Consider the following 18,677-nt stretch of genomic DNA (forward strand, 5'->3'; position numbering starts at 1 on the left):
CCATTCGGTATTTCCCGACTGCTCGGGATTCCGAATAGTCGGGAAGTAATTTCCCGAAGTCGGGATCGGGACGGGAAATATTTTCCCGATCCCGAATTGTCGTGATCCCGCACACCCCACCGACATAATAAACCGGATTATAATCTGTGGTTGCTATGGTTACAATATTTTGTGTCTGTGAATTATCTATAACAATCTGTGATTACGTTGGTCTGACTTTTAGTCTGTGAGTTCATCGTCTGTAGATTTTGGTGCCTCATTGAAAATTGTAAACGGCTTTACATACATTTTGAGGTTATGACAATGCAAAATTAGTTGGCATATTTTAAAATTATAATTGTTCCGTGTGATAAATAATCTACAGACAGCCATGCGTGGAGAGAAAACACGTACAGATTGGACACTGAATCCACGTGGTAAATTGTGGACAGAAGGTAATTTTTGCAAATATGAGTATATTTTATTGTCACAAGTTCCAATTTTTAATCATACAACTATTTTTTATATGGTTCGATGGGGCCATTGACCCATTGTACCCCTTCGAGAATTACGTTGAATTTTGTTTTCATTGACAGATTTCGATGTTTTACAAAATTGGTTCAAGAGCGCGGAAAACGCAAATAACCAAAATTATCACCAGCTTAATTAAAGACCTGGAAAAATTTTAGGGTAAAAATCTGATAGTCCCCGGACACCTATAACTTTTTCGTTTTGTGAATTTTTGACATTCGTACTTACCCATCTGCTTCGCGGAACATTCTTGAAGGTGCATTCACGTTTTTTTGATAAAATAATTTGAATTTTTTTTAAAGGAAAGTGTGTTTGTAACTGAAGAACGTACGGTACTTGTTTACTATCCTTCGGACACATTTATTTATTTTTACAGAAGAAACTACTTACTGTAATAAGTTCCTGTAGCATTGTCGAACATCGGGAAGGTGTTTTGTGTGATGTGGGAATGTTTCATAGCTGAAATTCATGAGAATTAATTCTCCGACGGACAATAGCGTTTGGCGCGTACACCTTCGTACACCATCACGCGGCGTGACTGTATCATGATGCGTCGTGATTGTGTTTTGTTCATGTTCATTGGGTATCCAGTGTTTCGAACTGTCTGCGTTTGCAACGAGAGTTAGAAGGATGACGTGTCCTGGATGCGTGGTGAACTTTGTACCGGGTGTGGAGGATCCAGTGGATTTTCTAATTGAACATGGGGTCGTGCAGAAAGGAAACCATTGGCGAACATGGGGTCGTGCAGAAAGGAAACCATTGGCGCTAGCCCCACGAACCATTGGCACGTGGATAGGTTAGTTCTGTTAGGTTAGGAAACATAGTTAAAATTTGGTGTTGTGTTAGTATCAGGATCTAGAAATTGGAAATAATTGCGAACCATTGGCACGTGGTTAGGTTAGGAAACATAGTTAAAATTTGGTGTCGTGTTAGTATCAGGATCTAGAAATTGGAAGACGTACTGATAATGTGAAAAATTGCAATTAATTTCATCAAAACAACGTTGATACACCTTCAGGAATGTTCCGCGAAGCAGATACGTAAGTACGAATGTCAAAAATTGACGAAACAAAAAAAAATTAGAGGTGTCCGAAGGATAGTAAATTTTTAACCATGAACCAAATACTGCGTGCGTTCGATGATGTAACCCCCGGTCAGTGTTTCCAACCACGTCGTTTTTTTGCAAGAACATGACAATTTTAGCTATGTTTGCCTAACCTTGCCATGCATGGTTTGTGGGGCTATTTAAGAATGGTTTGTGGGGCTATCTGTAATTGGTGTGTGGGGAAAGTAGGTATTTTTTGGTGAAGAAGGTTGGAAACACTGCACACCCAGTGATCATGGACAATGCTAGTCAAGATTTCCCTGCCATATTGTGTGTAACACAACCAGAAAATGAACGAACAATAATTACTCTGTATGTGGGAAATTGAAGTTATTGTCGTGAAAAAAATGAAATCCCACCTTCCACAATCCTTAGCAATGCAGAATACGTAAGTACCAATGTGAAAAATAAGAAAATTAAGGAATTTCAGACGTTTGGCGAATACTAAAGTTTTACCAAAGACCGGTAGTACTTTTTCCGTTTTTTATCGGTAACCGGTTGTATGCACACTCAAATTGTTAAAGAACACGCAAAAAGGATCGCCATCAAACACAGCATTCCTAACTGAATAAAAACATTGAAAATTGCTATCAGCACCAAACCTAACAGTCCTAACCTAATGACATAAAATTATAAACACCAATAAATCTATTGGGTGCTATATTCCCTAGGGGGAAGTCTGGCTGTTCTGCTTCACACTAAGGTAACGCATACTTTTCTTCATAAAGCATGGAATATATTTCACTTTCTCGAGTGTGTACAGAGGGTAAAGGGTACCGGTTCAGTTTCTATTTATATCTGTTAGGGGAGAGTGGGGAATAAAAAGCACATGGAGTAATAAAACATGAAAAATTAACATAGCCAACAATTTAAAATTTCTAGCTTTGATAATTGTTTCTTGCATGGTTGGTAACCCAATGTACCCAGAAAAAAATAATGAGGTCAATTGTGCAATAAAAGGAGCACACAAAGATTATAAAATTATTGACAATTTTTTTTCCTTATTACCCCAATAGGGGTGATAAGGGGGCCGTCGACCCACTGTACTCCCTCGAGAATTACGTCGATTTTTTCTTAATCGACAGATTTCAACGTTTTACATAATATAAAAGTGGTTCCAGCATTAGGAAACCAGAAATAACAGATATTTGATCGTAAAGTATGACCCGCGTAAGCACAACTATCGCTCATTTTTCCCGTAAAATATTCCCAAACAGCAGCAAAACTAACACTCCTGACATTACTACGACCCCAAATGTTTGCCTAACCTAACCTTACCATGCATGGTTTGTGGTGCTATCCGTGAATGGTTTGTGGGGCTACCCGTGCATGACGTGAGCGCCAAATTTTAACTGCAGATTCGCGATTACAAGGCCTAATTTACAATGTTTTACGTAATATACAAGTGGTTCCAGCATTAGGAAACCAAAAATTACGGAGATACTTGATCACAAAGTATGACATGCGGAAGCAAAACAAACTCCTATTCTGGACAACTTTCACTTCTTTTTCCTGTAAAAGAAATTCCCAAATAGCACCAAACTAACACTCCTGGTGTAACAATAAATCCGTTGTCGCTCGTGCAAAATGTGTGAAGTGGCAGACAAATCACCGTCTATTCGCCACAAGCGCGTGCCCTATAGATAAAGGGTCTCGCTTATCGCACAGCACTTGAGCAACCTTCTGTCCTGACGTTACTTGAGAATGCTTTTAATTTTTGGCTAAATGCAAAATGTCTTCTTGAACTTTGGTAACTCGTCCCACATACCAGCTGATGCCATACTAAATGGTATAGTATCATTCTGGCATAATAGTATCTGTTTCACTATCTTCTTGATCTTCATGAGATGACTTCTGCTTGCCATGATGAGAAATCAAAGTGTTATTGATTATTGCCCAAAGCAAGGGGTAATAGACATCAGTATCTTATTACCCCATTTGCTTTTCATATGTGGGCTAATAAGATACATGACAATAATCACACTCTATTTTTGTGACAGAAAATTAAAAAAATAGGACTAGAAAGTCCTATCTTTTGTCCACAGAATCACGTAAAAAATATCAAGAATGTATAATCTGTATTTACTATAGAAAATAATAATAGTGTGAAAATGCTACTTTCCGATGGAAAAGTTTAACACAAGCATAAACGAATGATGGAATAATCTTAAATATAACCACAATTATAGTGATAGACAATTAATGAGACTAACTTGTGAATTCTTTTCAAATTTTTACTTTCACAAATAATGCAAATAAAAAAATAAGTTTCTTATTCCCCTACTCTCCCCCTAACACGTACTTCAGAATTTTAGTGATTACTTACGGAGTTTCGTACAGTTCTACAGTTTTTTGCGAGCAGCCATTCATTTACTTTCGTTGTGTATACGAACGGACTGTTGCTACGATCTACTTGATGTGCATGGGGTGCAAAGAAGTATTACATCGCTAAATGCTTTTGTTGTTAGGGTAGGCAAGTTAGATTTAGGGCTCTTAGCATTAATAAAATATCCCCAAATGCTTTCGTTGAGGTTAGTTGAGTCTGATTTAGGCAGGGGTGCCCATCCCCCCCAAGGCCAATGGTGCAATCCCCACCAAAATCATGTCATACGTCCCCCCAAATTATATTATTCGCGCACTCAAACCATATAGTAATCCCCAGAAAGTAAAGCTCAGAGCGATAATATAAAACCATTCCTCTTTCAAAGAACTCGCCCCCTCTCCATTTTCTTGGGGTAAATATAATTATTTTAGTAACCCATAACAATTATTACATGGATTTTATCTTCAGTGCAAATTTAACTTGTTAAAGTAATATTTTCCTGTGACAAGAAGTTAGAAATGTGGATTCGATATATTTTTGTTCCAAATGATGTACCTACTTTAAATTAAGCAGTATACCAACACTAAGCATTATATTTCTTGTAATGCACCTATAGTATAAAACTTCACATTCACCTCAGTAAAGCACCAAAAACACAAAACCTTGTGACACAGTATTGCAAGCAAGAGAATTTTTACATCCATCTCTTTGCAGGCTTTCAAGAATATTGATTTAATAGGGTGTCAATACTTTCTTAGGATTCTGAGGTAATTAGTATTTTCCAGCTTCTCTTTTGGCACGTTTGGGATCGAAACGTTGCTAAATACAGTCTCCAAAATTTAATGATCGAACTCTCTCTCCACTACACAAATACCTTGACAACCTAAGATTTAACAATTTATCAAAAGATTCCTGTCTCCCCCTTTTAATTTAATACTCAATCCTACCATCATAATTTCCAAGTCAATTTTAGACTTACTGTTAATATTGAAGAGTGGATTTTGCCTCCTCCTAAAAATTAATTCTCAGTCTCCACAAATAAATAGGTAAATACTATACGATGCACCGTTTTAGAAGCGATATCGGGCAGAGCCACGCAGAGGGTGTGTGTTTGGCGACCAGCCAATGGAAGGAGTGCAACGTTGTACAGTTAGGAAACTGCGGTGCGCGCAAGAAGTTTTCATAAAACGCGCCACTCTAAGGTTGATCATAAGATGGGGCACAACATTTTGAACCTGACTGTCCAAGTCCCATGAATTTCCGTCACCTACAGCCGGAGTTATCGTTTCTCTAAGAAACACTGGAAACAACACATCTCTCTACACACACACACAAACACAATGACCCTTTCGTTTTCCTTCCGTGTTCCGTCCTTTGTTTTTTTCGTTGCCACCGTGTTGACCCCGATGAGTTGTTGTGTGTTGGTAAAGCTATGGGTGTCAAATTCGGCTGAATATGCACAATGATCTTTCATTGTCTTGTGTGTTCACAAACATTGCGAGTCTGGGTCAGTTTTGAGTTCAGCGTTTTCATAACAAGGGCGGTGTAAGATAATTTTACTCATACAGCATGAAGAACAGTTGTGAGAGGATTCAATACAGCCCTTATTGATTGATTTATTTTACTTCGCTTTTTCTGCCACTTTTGGCTAATTTACGAAAATGGGGATGAGTGACGATATGATTAAATTGATGAATGAACACTCACAAATATCCATGCCCGGGCCGGGATTCGAATCCGTGACTCCTGGCGTTGTAGCACATTGTGCAATACAGCCCTTATTCTCGATAGTTGTGGGATAGTGGGTGTGTTGCGTGAGTGTTATTTAATAATGTCGCGCCGGCGCCCTTGTGGAGTGGTTAGCAAATCGCTCTACCTCGCCAGGAGTCCCGGGTTCGAATCCTGGCCTGGCCATGGATGTTTATGAACGTCCCTTCATCAATTTCATTATATATCATCACTCATTCCCATTTTCGTAATTAGCCAAAAGTGACAGAAAAGCAAATTAAAATAAGGCAAATCAAATTAATAATGTCGCTCTCGAAACGTAGTACGTACTAGGGATGGCCAAACAGATCCGGATCTGAAAATTCTGGATCTGGATCTGAGAGTTTGGTATCTCAAGCCCATTATAATATCACCATACCTTAAAAGGTATTATGATCTTCGATTACAAAGAAGTTTTTCATTAGTTAGTCCTTCAAGAAATTTTTTTCAAGTGTTGTTCCTAAAATACTTTGCTACGCATCGGCTAACACACTCGTGCACAAAAATAATCTTACTTGTTTAACATAAAATGTCAGAGGTGATTTTGTAAATGCCATTGAAACGAATATGCATTCATTCAAATGTATTGGAAATGGATACACACATAAATGTGAGACATTTCATTCCAGGATGAAACCTTTAACACATTTAACAAGATAGAAATGTTATACAAAAAAAAAGTTCTACAGTTACAGTTTTACAAATTAAAATAAAACATATTATATGCAGTGTTATATATAATTACAAAGTGTGTAAGTGATGGACACGGAGTTCCATCATTCATCTACATCATCACGATTAACTAACAAGGGAGGTTATCTAAGTGTTCCCCTCCGATTTCCATGAAACTTGGCAGGTGTATAGTATATATATATATTATATATATAATAGTGATATATATATATATATATATATATATATATATATATATACACAATGTATATTAGCAGGTACCAATATGTTATAAACACATTCTTACTTTCCAAAGAAGCGCTCATGTGGGATAGCAAAATGGATCCGGATCCGAAAAATTTTAGGATCCGGTTTTCGGATCCGGATCTGGCCATCCCTAGTACATACCAGTAGTACAGGGAATGAAGGTACTCGTATTATGTTCACAAGACAGAAATCTTAGTTTTAAAGCTTATTCTTCAAGGAATTGGCGTTCGCAAGACGTGCATGCTGAAACAGTGTTTTCTCAGAGTCGAGAACTTACGGCTAAAGCGTGTGTGCATACTGTGTTGCACATTATAAAACAGGGTAAAGTATCTACCACAGAAATCGGCGAACCCCTATTAAAATCTCCTGGGAAACATGCCAGAAAACAGATACAAGAGCGATGATGATGACCTTGCAGTTCCTCTACAATAAATACGTACCTTCAAACTTCTTTCAGGTACGAGTTTCTCTTATATGCTGCAGTGATATGATATAATCCTGTGTAGAATTCTTCACTATATATTTCATTGTACTCAAGTATCACGTGCATCCATAAAAAGCTGAATATTGGACACAGAAAATTCTCTGTGTTTCCCTTCCGCTAGCAGTTGGTTTGACAACAGCCCGACAGCACTGGCTGCGTATTGGCTGAACTCATGTTCCTTCTAAAATCGTACGCCGTATAGTTAGTAAATCTTTTAACTCAGGTAATTGGTTTTTTGTGAGCTAAACAAGAAAGTCACAACTCGTAAAATGACTGTTCCTGAATTCCAAGAAGCCTCACAACTGTTCAAGGGAATAGGGTACTTTTTGTGCTCTGACTAGAGGCCTGCATAGTCTGCCTTTTACCTACCCACTGCCCTCTTGCCTGCAAGGACAGGTATACCTGCTCGCCTGCCCACGGCAACGAGTCGACTTGCTTCTTTACCCGGGTTCTTGGTCTTCAAGGTGCTCTGCACTTACAAGGTAACTGGGCATTCAACAAGACCCGGGCACCTGCAAAACCTGCTGGAAGGAAACAGCCCTCTGGCAGCGTGTCGCTCCAGGTGTTTCATCACCATGTGGACGGCTGCAGACAGTGTTGCCTACTTACGTAGCTCCTAAATCATATGAAGTCCTAGGAGGAGCTCTCTCCTCAAAGGAGAATTTATATACTTAGCGATTTCAGTTCAACGTAAGCAGTTTTTATCTTATTGCCAGGAAATTCACGCAATATTACAGCTTCATTTATCTAAATGAATGATCGAGCAAACAAAAAATCTCCTCACCTAATTGTTTTTCATTGCATGGTGCCTTAACCAGGCATGCAGTGGCACAACCAGAGGGGGCTGGGTGCATTGCTCACAACCTTGGACGGAAATTCAGTCTAGCGGAGGGGTCAGGGTGGGGGTCAAACATTAAAGTACAAGAAAAAATAGGCTAGCAGAATTTAAGAGTAGCAGGGCCAAAGGGTACTCAAGATGGAATTAATTTTCATATTTTTCTTGCATTTTCATTCCAGAAGGCCAAGGGCACCTGCAGAGGGGGAATGGAGGGGTAATTGCAACCCCTTGATTTCAAATTTTATGAAAGTAGAAATATATTATAAAATATTATACAGTCTCATGAAGTTCAATGCCGTAGCAAAGGGGTAGGGGGAATCTGCCCTGAGCGCCGAACGATCTAAGTGAGAAAAGTTTTAAAACAAACAAATGCTATGGCGTCCCGTGATATTATTTGCTATTAATGTTGGTTTGTTACGAGTTGGATGAATTGATTATGTAATACGTCGCTCCATGTGAAAAGAAAATATTGTAGATGGAAATTTTACATGCCATATGTATGTACATTCGGAATGCATTTATCATGCACTTTCGTTCTTTCAAAAACAGTTTGTGTGCTTGTTTTCCATTATTAGCTAATGTGAAATTGACGTGTTGAAAAAAAAATTCTAATCCTCTGTTTCAACACAAATGCGTAAGAACCGACTTCTACCCCCTTTTTGTGTGATTTATGAGGATTTTAATGCCTTTCATGCTACTTTATTCCTATTATTGTGATTGTTGTTGTTGGCACGTTTATCCAAGTACTTGCCCCCCCTCCCCCAAACGAGAGTAATGGCAATTCCCCTGGCTGGCTACGGCACTGGTGTTCGCAGTAGAACAGTGTGTTGTTCGACTCGCGACCTCAGCGTCGAACGTGACATGTTTCAATTCTACCCTATATCACTATATATATGAATATTGGTTGTTTACGACATATACTTATGGATCTTGTGCCACGGAAAACCTATTTCAATGTGTGTGTGTGGGGGGGGGGGGGTAGCAACATTCGTAAATCTCATTTCATTGGTGATGTGGCTTACGAAGCTTTGAGTTCTCTTTTTTAAGTAGTGAAAATCTATTGGAGTTGGCAACACTGCAGAATGGTGTGGGCCCTGTGCAGTTTCTACTCGAAGCAACTACGTCATGCAGAGGGAGGGGTCTGCAGTTGATGGAAAGAACGAACTGAGACCTACTAGGTATCGTAAGACTGCGGGTACCCGGCGGGTCTACAATGCCTGCCAGGAACGATCTGGGCAGGTGGGCATACAAGCTGCTCAAGTGAGGGTGTTGCGCAGGTTGCATGGCATTTCAGGAGCGATGTCTCGCGAACAGGTCTGCTCCAGGTCTTGTGCAGGCCTTTGGCTCTGACTTGGCTTCTGGTTTTTTACAGGCTCCCATTAGAAAAGAACATCAAGAATACAGACCTTTTACCTATAAAGGATGCTGTTAGTGTCACTCATATGCCTTTTGGATTGACCAATGCAGTGAGCATTTTTATGCATGCCATGCAAAGTATTTTTGAACCTTGGACCGAAGAACTCATGATTGCTTGTATTGATAACCTAACCTTTTAATTTTTGACAGTTCTTTGGAAAGGAAACTCATTTTGAACACATTGAGATTTTCCTTTAAAAAAATTATAGTCCAAACCATACTTTCAGGACTGCTGTCTTAGTGTCATATTTTGAAAACTGGCAATTTTCAATATTTGTTTTAGTAGAACTGGCAAAGGAATTTTATTTTATGTATTTGTTTATTAATATTAAAAATATCTTTAAAAATGGTGTATATTTTTTACGAAAATCAAATTGGCTTCATATACTTTTATGACGAAATAGTAACTAGAAAATTTGAATATTACTAAATGTACACAACCCTTAATTTTTGCAGATAATACTAAGATTGGTCAAAAAATGCTGGAGAAGATGGGGTGGTCAAAAGGAAAAGGTCTAGGTGTCAGAGAGCAAGGAATAAAGGAACCAATTAGAGTTCGGCATAAGAAAGATAACAAGGGTAAGTTCTGCAGGTGTTTTTTTCATTCTTATATAGGGTGACCAGACGTCCTCTTTTATCCGGACGTGTCCTCCTTTTTAGGTGTCTGTCTGGCATCCGGGCGGATTTTTTAAGAATCTGTAAATGTCCTCCTTTTTTTGGCAAAATTCTTCCACCAGGTGTTATTTTACATGTAAAGCATATCACTTGAAGCACGATAAGTATTCTAGCAATGCTTATTACACCTGGGAGCTCATCCACTATCATTTTGTCCAAATGAACCTTCAACGCATCCCAGACTGCAGTTTCTTTTCGAGTCGATACATACGCGACACAGAAACACGTAATGAGAAATTTGATTATTAAGTAATATTTACATTTATGAAATACCAAAGTGCCAGCCTCCGTGGCAGAGTGGTTAGCACACAGCGGTATGATTCAAAAGGTCCCTGGTTCGAAGCCCGGAACTGGAAAACCGTGGCGGATCCAGGAGTTGCAGTTGGTAGGGGCGAATTTCAGTTGGGGATCTCACACCACAGAGAATCAATTCCAACCTACAGTTGCACTAGTCTATACAAAGGAGAAAAAGTACTATAAACAGGAACAATATTGTTTTGCAAAAATAGGTATCCAGGGCTGGAATAGATTGTTGTTATATGTTGAAAGAAGCACATTTTATATATTTATGAAATTAATGGTAATTGCAAATGTGCTGCAATTTTTTGCGGTGTCCTCTTTTTTTATGTCTTGTTTCCTCCTTTTTCGCCATGCCCTGTCCTCCTTTTTGAATGTGTGTGTCTGGTCACCCTATTCTTACATAGTTGCTGAGAAGGTTATTAATCAATGGTCAAATGTGCTATTATACATGTTTATGCAATTTATACATAATTTTACTAGAAAATTACCTTAGAATTTTTTTTTTTTTTTTTTGCATCCACATGAAAAACTCTTTTCCTTAATTTATTTCGATAAATTCAAGAACATAATTTGGGACCTCCCCAATTGGGTTGTGGTAATGCCATTGCCTTGTAATTGAGGGGTTCAGATCCCACTTTGAACTGTAGGCCCATTTCCGATTAGCTTATCTATCAAATTAACATGATACACAGAAACCAGAAATTTTAAAATTGATACCAGATACCCGTTCTCCTCCAAAAGAGTTGCCATTACTAAAATAAGCAAAATAAAATGAATCAGTAGTATGCAAAAATTAAATTCAATTGTACATACATACATGAAAATAGTAGTCAAGGACTTCAGTAATGATCAGGTGAAAGTCCGCTCAGAAGTTGTTTTTTGGGGGGGAGGGCTTATTAGCCCATATTAATTCTTGCAGAAAAACACTAAAGCCGTTGGTCAAGGCAGTCATTACTTGTGTAAAAAGGAAAGAAAAGAACACTACACTATACATGTGACATTCCCACCCCATATCAGGTTCTTCTTCAGACTTCATTTGAATTTGTTTCTTAGTTCTTTCTCTAAAACGGAAACAAGAAAATTACAGTTTGGGTTTCTCCTCATTTTTTTGTTAAACGAAATGTTATGATTTCTCAGTCACATTACCATATCTGACTTCAGAATAGCTTGAGGGGACCTTATTCACCTGTACAGTGTGATTCCAGTTATTTTACTTTTCTTTTCTTCCACCTTCGGCTAATTACGAAGATGAGGATGAATGCTAATGTCTTTCAAAATACCTATGAATATCCACTGATGCTGAATTTTGAAAAAGCGACAATTTTTTTTAACATTTGGATCTTTGTCTGAAGACAACCCTGTTAGAGGGTGGAAATGTTACTTTTATAGTGTTATTTTTAGTGTTTTATTAAACATGGAAACAAGGCTTAATAGCGGAGGTAGACAAAACTAAAAAAAATTTTTTTTTTGTAATTACGGCTCAGAAAGCCATGAATCCAACTAAGGTAAGCTATGAAATGTGATCTTAAAGAAAATATTTATTGATTAATACAGGATTGGATTAAAAAGTAATTAATTCTTGTGCCAGAGTGGTGCCTATACGCCTTCATGGCATGGTGCTATGCACAGGGGAGCACTTTACCTTTTTTTTACCTTTTGCCAGAGTGGTATTCCTAAAGATGGCTTATCTGGTAACACCATCAATAACTATGCAATACATTCTAATATGTCCCCCGACTCCTCCATATCACTGCAGATTTTAAAATTCCGCTGTCAACAGTGCCAACATTTATGTATAATGGCATGTTTATTATTCTGATTTAATGATGCATGTGATGCAGAAAACACACAAACATTAAAGAAACGCATACTGTACTAGTTATTTTAAAGAAAAGGTCATGGAAATTTCTGTAACCAAACTCGAAATATTTTAAAAAGACACAATTGAAAAATTGAGGTGCCAGGCACAAATATTCAGGTACCATGGCAACCTGTATATTTCTGCCCCTCCTTAATAGTGTTACCATTTTCATTGTTGTTTTAAATGTGTTATAGTACTTTTTATGTATTTGTTTCCCTCCCCCATTAAAGGTGTTGGTTTTGTTGGTAACCCGATGGCAGATGGTGAGGTTGAGGATGTACCACACATAGAGGAATTCAGTAAACTGTTGGCAGAACTGAACAACAACAGTGTGACGGATGAGTTACCACAGAACTTTGCTTCACTTGCAGACAAGTGTAAGGAATCAAGGAGTAAGTTACAGTAAGTACAACATTCAACATGGGGTAGATTTTGTGGTAAAGTAAAGTTTTACAACATTCAACATGGGGTAGATTTTGTGGTAAAGTAAAGTATTGGTCATTCTTTGTAACCTATTTTATGACATCTCACTCCTACTCAGTTGAAATCTGCTGACCTCTGTGGCAGAGTGGTTAGCATAGCACAGTATGATGTCAGGGGTCCTGGGTTGGAATCCCGGCCTGGGCATGGGTGTTCTTTGAGTGTCCCTTCATCAGTTTCATCATTGCGATTACAGTGTGGCTATTCACTCGAAATTATGAGTGAATTGTTGGCTCCGGGAATTCTTCGTGAATTTTTCTCCATAGGCCTGAAAAATTGCAGCTTTTACTAATCCAAATCTCATTGAATTTATACATAGTTATAAATCCGGGAACTTGTCTAACGTTGAAAGCTGCCCACCCAGCGTCGAATAACATGGGTACCTGGGGGAAACCCTGGGAAGTAAAGGCGGTCAGGGGTGTGGTGCTGATTACATCACCCCCACTCACGACCGGATCAAGAAGTGTGGGGGTAACGCCCCACACTTTCTTGATCCGGTCGTGAGTGGGGGTGATGTGATCAGCATCACGCCCCTGACCGCCTTTACCCCCCAGGGTTTCCCCCAGGTACCCATGTTATTCGACGCTGGGTGGGCGCCGGGGCCGCTTCCATCATTAGAAAAGTTCCCGGATTTGAACCGGGCGGGGATCGAACCCGGGACCTTTAGCATGGTAGTCAGACGCGTTACCGACTGATCAATCCGTTTACTTTGTTAGTGCCCTTTGGAGAACAATCTATCTGATAGATGGAAGATTATTGCAAGATAAGATATCTTGAAGCTTGAAGTTGATTACGTAAATTTGAGTTCGAAATTCTCATACAATTAATGATTTTCCATAGATTAGTATATCCCATAACATTTGTGACTTGTGTTTGTGTAGATGTACGAGGTGTGACACAAAAAAAAAAGATTGAAGTAATAACTCAGAATACTTACATTATTGGTTCCTGTCGGTGGTGTCACCTTCAAAGTAGTCCCCCTCTGCTTCAACACACTTCTTCATTCGCCACTACCATTGTTTGTAACATCCCTGTAAGGGCCTTTAGTACGTTTGCCGTTTCTTTTTAAACCTCATTAACGAAGGTAAAATGTGTTCCTTTTAGTTGAGATTTGATTTTCGGGAACAAAAAAAAGTCTCAAGCTGCCAAATCAGGTGAGTACGGCAGGTGTTCTAACACTGCAATGTTTTTTCTAGCCAAAAATTGCTGTACGGATAGTGCCTTGTGAGTGGGTGCATTGTCCTGATGCAAGATCCATCCACTTTTCGACAACTGGGGCCTTTTCTTTCGAACTTTTTCATGAAGTTTCCCCAACACCTGAAGGTAGTAATGTTGATTTAGAGTTTGTCCGTTAGGAACCCAATCAATGATCACTATCCCACGATTGTCAAAGAACACTAGTAGCATTGCCTTAAATTTGGACTTTGACATTCGCGTCTTTTTGGGTCGGGGGAGCCAGGGCACTTCCACTGCATGGATTGTCGCTTTGTTTCTGGGTCGTAGGTGAAAATCCAAGTTTTGTCGACAGTTACAACCAAATCCAACAAATTTGGGTCATCGTCAATCCTTTCCACGATGTCCATACGCAATTCCTTTCGGCACTGTTTTCGATCATGTGACAACACTTTGGGAACCACCTTCGCACAAATTTTTCTCATTTGCAATTCTTCTGTTAAGATGCATCTGACTGACTCCCTGTCCAAGTTCACAGCCTCAGCAATTGCTCTAACACTCAATCTGCGGTCATTTCTCACAACACTACGAACATTTTCGATGTTTCTTTCAATCACAGAAGAACGCGGCGACCTGGTCGTTCATAATCATCACATCTCTCCCTACCCTTCAAAAACCTTTTGTGCCACTCAAAAACTTGTATCCTTGACATGCACACTTCACCATAAACTTCCCTCAACATTTGAAATGTTTCAGTAGCAGATTTTCGAAGTTTCAAACTTGATAACTCTTTGTTTTACTTTCACGTTCGTCATTTTCCGGCAATGCACTGACACACGGGTTCACACAGTGACACTTATCTTGTGACTGGCTGGCCCGGGTGAGTCCAATTCACGGTGCTGGGAAGGGCAGGTATGGTAGTTTATCCCTGCAAAAGCAATACGTGCAAAGTTATTTATTTTTAGTAATACAGCCACAATCCGTTTTTTTTTGTCACACCTCGTATTTTGAGTCTGAGTATGTGAAATGGCAAATGTAAACTCTGCACCTTAAATTAAATATTTCTAATACATGCTGTTCATTGAATTGAATTATTTTTTTTCGATACATTGGAATCGCACGGACCCATTATGTTGTTAATAAATTTGTGTGTGGGTGATGAGCGGTGGTAGGTAATACATAAGGTTGAAATAGAGAAAATATCTGCTTGTACCCTTGAATTTTTGGAAAGTTCGCTTTGAAAACCGGGAATTGTACTTGAATTTTATCATTTAGCCAAAAGTGGCAGAAAGGTGACACTAAATAACAAATATCAAAATCATATAGTTGAAACCACACTACTTATGCTTCAGGAAATATAATAACTATTTTGTAGTTACTAAACCTCTTTTCCTTCACCAACAGGACAGGTTGAAGGATACTGTGGGTGGACAGTTTGCCCTTGTTTCAATCAGTTAAAAGAGAGGAATTTGCTCAAGGGAATTGAAAATTTGTCATTTTAACAAAAACAACTTGAGAAGGGGACAAAATGTGGCATTGCTTTCAAATGTCAGCTGTGACCTCCTATGTGGAGTGATGGGGCAGGAGCATCGTAGACTAACTAATTTTATATGATTAAAAAATGTAAATATATAACTGTGCTGTCTCCTAGAAATTCATGTTGAATTATTCATATGTGCATAACAGAATCTGGGATTTATGCCCATCTTCAGGTCATGTATTTGGTTATTTTTTGATACTAATGTGAAAATTCTTGTTGATGAATGTAATTGTTCTGAGGTACACATACTAAATTAAACTGCATGAGTATTTCAGTCAAATATCTGGTTGATCTTGACAGTAGCATAGACATGGCTTCAATATAAACAACATATTAGATATCTTCATAGAAGAACATAATAATAAAATGTATTGTTATTCACATTTCACTCATAATTTTGGACATCAGTTTACCATTCATGATCCATCTTTATTGTTGCAATTAACCTCAAGATAATCAATAATTAAAATGTAAACACCAAAAATCTTTTCCCAATATCTAAATGTAAAATATTTGGAACTGTTCACAGTATTACATAGCTCTTATGCACAATCTGAAACTACAACAGTTAGGAATGAGAGAGTTTGCATCCTGATAAGTCTTACTGTGACTAGTTATAAGAAATTTGAATGGTCTTGTTTCTCAATTGTTACACTCCTGATTTATGGGAGGGGAGCAAATCATGAAAACATTGCTTAAAATTAATCTACCAACAATGTAAATAGTATTTGCCAAATACCAATACAGTGTGATTTCATGCAAATTCATTAAAAGTTAGCATATCTCATTGAAAAACAGCACAGTCCTAGCATAACTGTGCAGGTAGATATAGCTATAGAACATTGAGATCAGCTTAATGTTTAAAAATGTGCAGCATATATTTCATATGTAGTGTGTAATTTCTGCTGCACTACCGTGATACTTCAGTACATCATTTTAAAGTTATTATTTCTTTTCAGTTATGCAAAGCTCATCCGTGGGAAGGATCTTAGCCAACAGAAGCCTGATGACATTGCCTGTGTATTAGGAATAAAGAAAAAACGCCCTATTCATCAACAAACCTCGTGTGATAGTGTGGATGGGGAAAATGTTAAACAAATTGTCAGTGAAATCACAGTCACAGACTATTTTGCTCAGAAGATTGCTAAGATGTCAAACAAAGAAAAAGTAAATGGGGGAACAGAAAGTACATTGCAAGGAAATGAAAAGAGTCTGGGAGAGTGCAGCGGAGAAATTGAGTGTGAGATGGTAACTGGTAAACACAAGAAGAAGAAGAAGAAGAAAAAGTGCACCAACGTTCAAATGCTAGATTTAAGTAGTGCTTGTTATGTTAGTGACACCAAAAATACATGTTCAAATTATGTTCACCAGACATGTACTTTGAATGAGCACAATGATACTGAAAGGAGGAGAAGAAAGAAAAGAGAGTCAGAAGAAGAAGATGAAGAAAGTTCTGAGAAGGCTGTAGATTCTCCTTCAGATGCAGGGGGACATTCTGAAAGGAGGAGAAGAAAGAAAAGAGAGTCAGAAGAAGAAGAAAGTTCTGAGAAGGCTGTAGATTCTCCTGCAGAAGCAGGGGGACATTCTGAAAGAAGGAGAAGAAAGAAAAGAGAGGATGAAGAAAGTTCTGAGAAGGCTGCAGATTCTCCTGTAGAATCAGGGGGACATTCTGAAAGGAGGACAAGAAAGAAAAGAGAGTCAGAAGAAGAAGATGAAGAAAGTTCTGAGAAGGCTGTAGATTTTCATGCAGGGGGACATTCTGAAAGAAGGAGAAGAAAAAACACAGAGGATGAAGAAAGTTCTGAGAAGGCTGCAGATTCTCCTGCAGAATCAGGGGGACATTCTGGAAGAAAGAAAAGAGAGTCAGAAGAAGAAGATGAAGAAAGTTCTGAGAAGGCTGTAGATTCTCCTGCAGAAGCAGGGGGACATTCTGAAAGAAGGAGAAGAAAAAAGAAAGAGGATGAAGAAAGTTCTGAGAAGGCTGCAGAATCAGGGGGACATTCTGAAAGGAGGAGAAGAAAGAAGAGAGAGTCAGAAGAAGAAGATGAAGAAAGTTCTGAGAAGGCTGTAGATTCTCCTCCAGAAGCAGGGGAACATTCTGAAAGAAGGAGAAGAAAAAAGAGAGAGGATGAAGAAAGTTCTGAGAAGGCTGCAGAATCAGGGGGACATTCTGAAAGGAGGAGAAGAAAGAAAAGAGAGTCAGAAGAAGAAGATGATGAAAGTTCTGAGAAGGCTGCAGATTCTCCTGCAGAAGCAGGGGGACATTCTGAAAGGAGGAGAAGAAAGAAGAGAGAGAATCAAGAAAGTTCTGAGAAGGTTGAAGATTGGCATGCAGAAGCAGTAGGACATTTTGAAGGAAATAGAAGAGAGTTGGAGGAAGGTTCAAGAAGCAAGTCAGAAGAAGAGGATGGAAGAAAGGAAAGTGAGTCAGAAGAAGAAGATGGCAATGACAAGAAAGTTGATTGTCGTGAACAATCAGGAGGCCATTGTGAAAGAAAGAAACGAAAGGAGAGAGAGTCAGAAGAAGAAGATGAAAGTTCTGCAGGAGGACATTTCAAAAAGAAGAAGAAGAAGAAGAAACAATTAAACATATCAGGTGAAGTTTGTCTTGAGAAAGAACAAGAGGACATTGATCCTAAAAGTGAGAAATGTGCCAGGAAGAAGGAACAGCAGTTGCAATTGACAGATAAAGGTGTGACAGAATTAGATCATGATTCTCCGGCAAATGAGAGAAAGTCTAGAAAAAAGAAACAGCAAACAAGTATACTCGAAATTGAGACATCCCTGCACAATCAGGATCATCTGGAAAATGAAAAGCTTTCTAAGAGAAAGAAAAAAATACATTCAAAAACAATTTGTTTAGATAATACAGTTGCTTGGACAAATAAATGTGTGAACAATAAACTTCATGATGTAGATTTTACAGATCTACATTTTCCAGGTTCTAACTTAGAAAATATTAAGGGTTATGGCTTTCAAAAATAACATTATTGAAATATTTATGTACATTGTTGATAGTTTGAACACTAAAGTTTCAATTTTAGTACAGTCTGCAGCATGAACCTGCCAAGGGAAAAATTTGGGAGGTCTATAAAGCATGAAGGTCCCTGCCTGAGAAGATTGCTTCATAACAGGCCTTTCTGCCAACACCCACAGTCAGATAAATCTGTGATGTCGTCATGCAAGCACTTCCCTCTTGTGATGGAAGCAGGGTGGGAACAGGAGGATTTCTCCCTCGCCAACAATCTTGTCCTAACCCCCCCCCC

The 18,677-nt window shown here is 38.6% G+C and overlaps 1 protein-coding gene across 1 annotated transcript; it reads left to right on the forward strand.

Annotated features, from left to right (window-relative positions):
* Window positions 1-211: 211 nt before the first annotated feature.
* Window positions 212-18,677, forward strand: LOC145984271 (uncharacterized). The gene is made up of 4 exons (XM_083117901.1): window positions 212-434; window positions 9,839-9,961; window positions 12,449-12,620; window positions 16,371-18,677. Exons 1-4 carry the CDS (start codon window positions 371-373, stop codon window positions 18,394-18,396), a joined length of 2,385 nt encoding a protein of 794 aa, XP_082974027.1. The 5' UTR covers window positions 212-370; the 3' UTR covers window positions 18,397-18,677.

The sequence above is a fragment of the Lepisma saccharinum genome, chromosome 2, assembly GCF_977018435.1.
Source record: "Lepisma saccharinum chromosome 2, izLepSacc3.1, whole genome shotgun sequence".
In the NCBI taxonomy this organism is placed as follows: Eukaryota; Metazoa; Arthropoda; class Insecta; order Zygentoma; family Lepismatidae; genus Lepisma; species Lepisma saccharinum.

Excerpts from the sequence above, each read along its gene's own strand:
- LOC145984271 (XM_083117901.1), top strand. The coding sequence starts at position 371 with ATGCGTGGAGAGAAAACACGTACAGATTGGACACTGAATCCACGTGGT. Across the intron at positions 9,962-12,448 it reads GCATAAGAAAGATAACAAGG|GTGTTGGTTTTGTTGGTAAC; the intron begins GTAAGTTCTGCA and ends CCCCCATTAAAG. Across the intron at positions 12,621-16,370 it reads GAATCAAGGAGTAAGTTACA|TTATGCAAAGCTCATCCGTG; the intron begins GTAAGTACAACA and ends ATTTCTTTTCAG.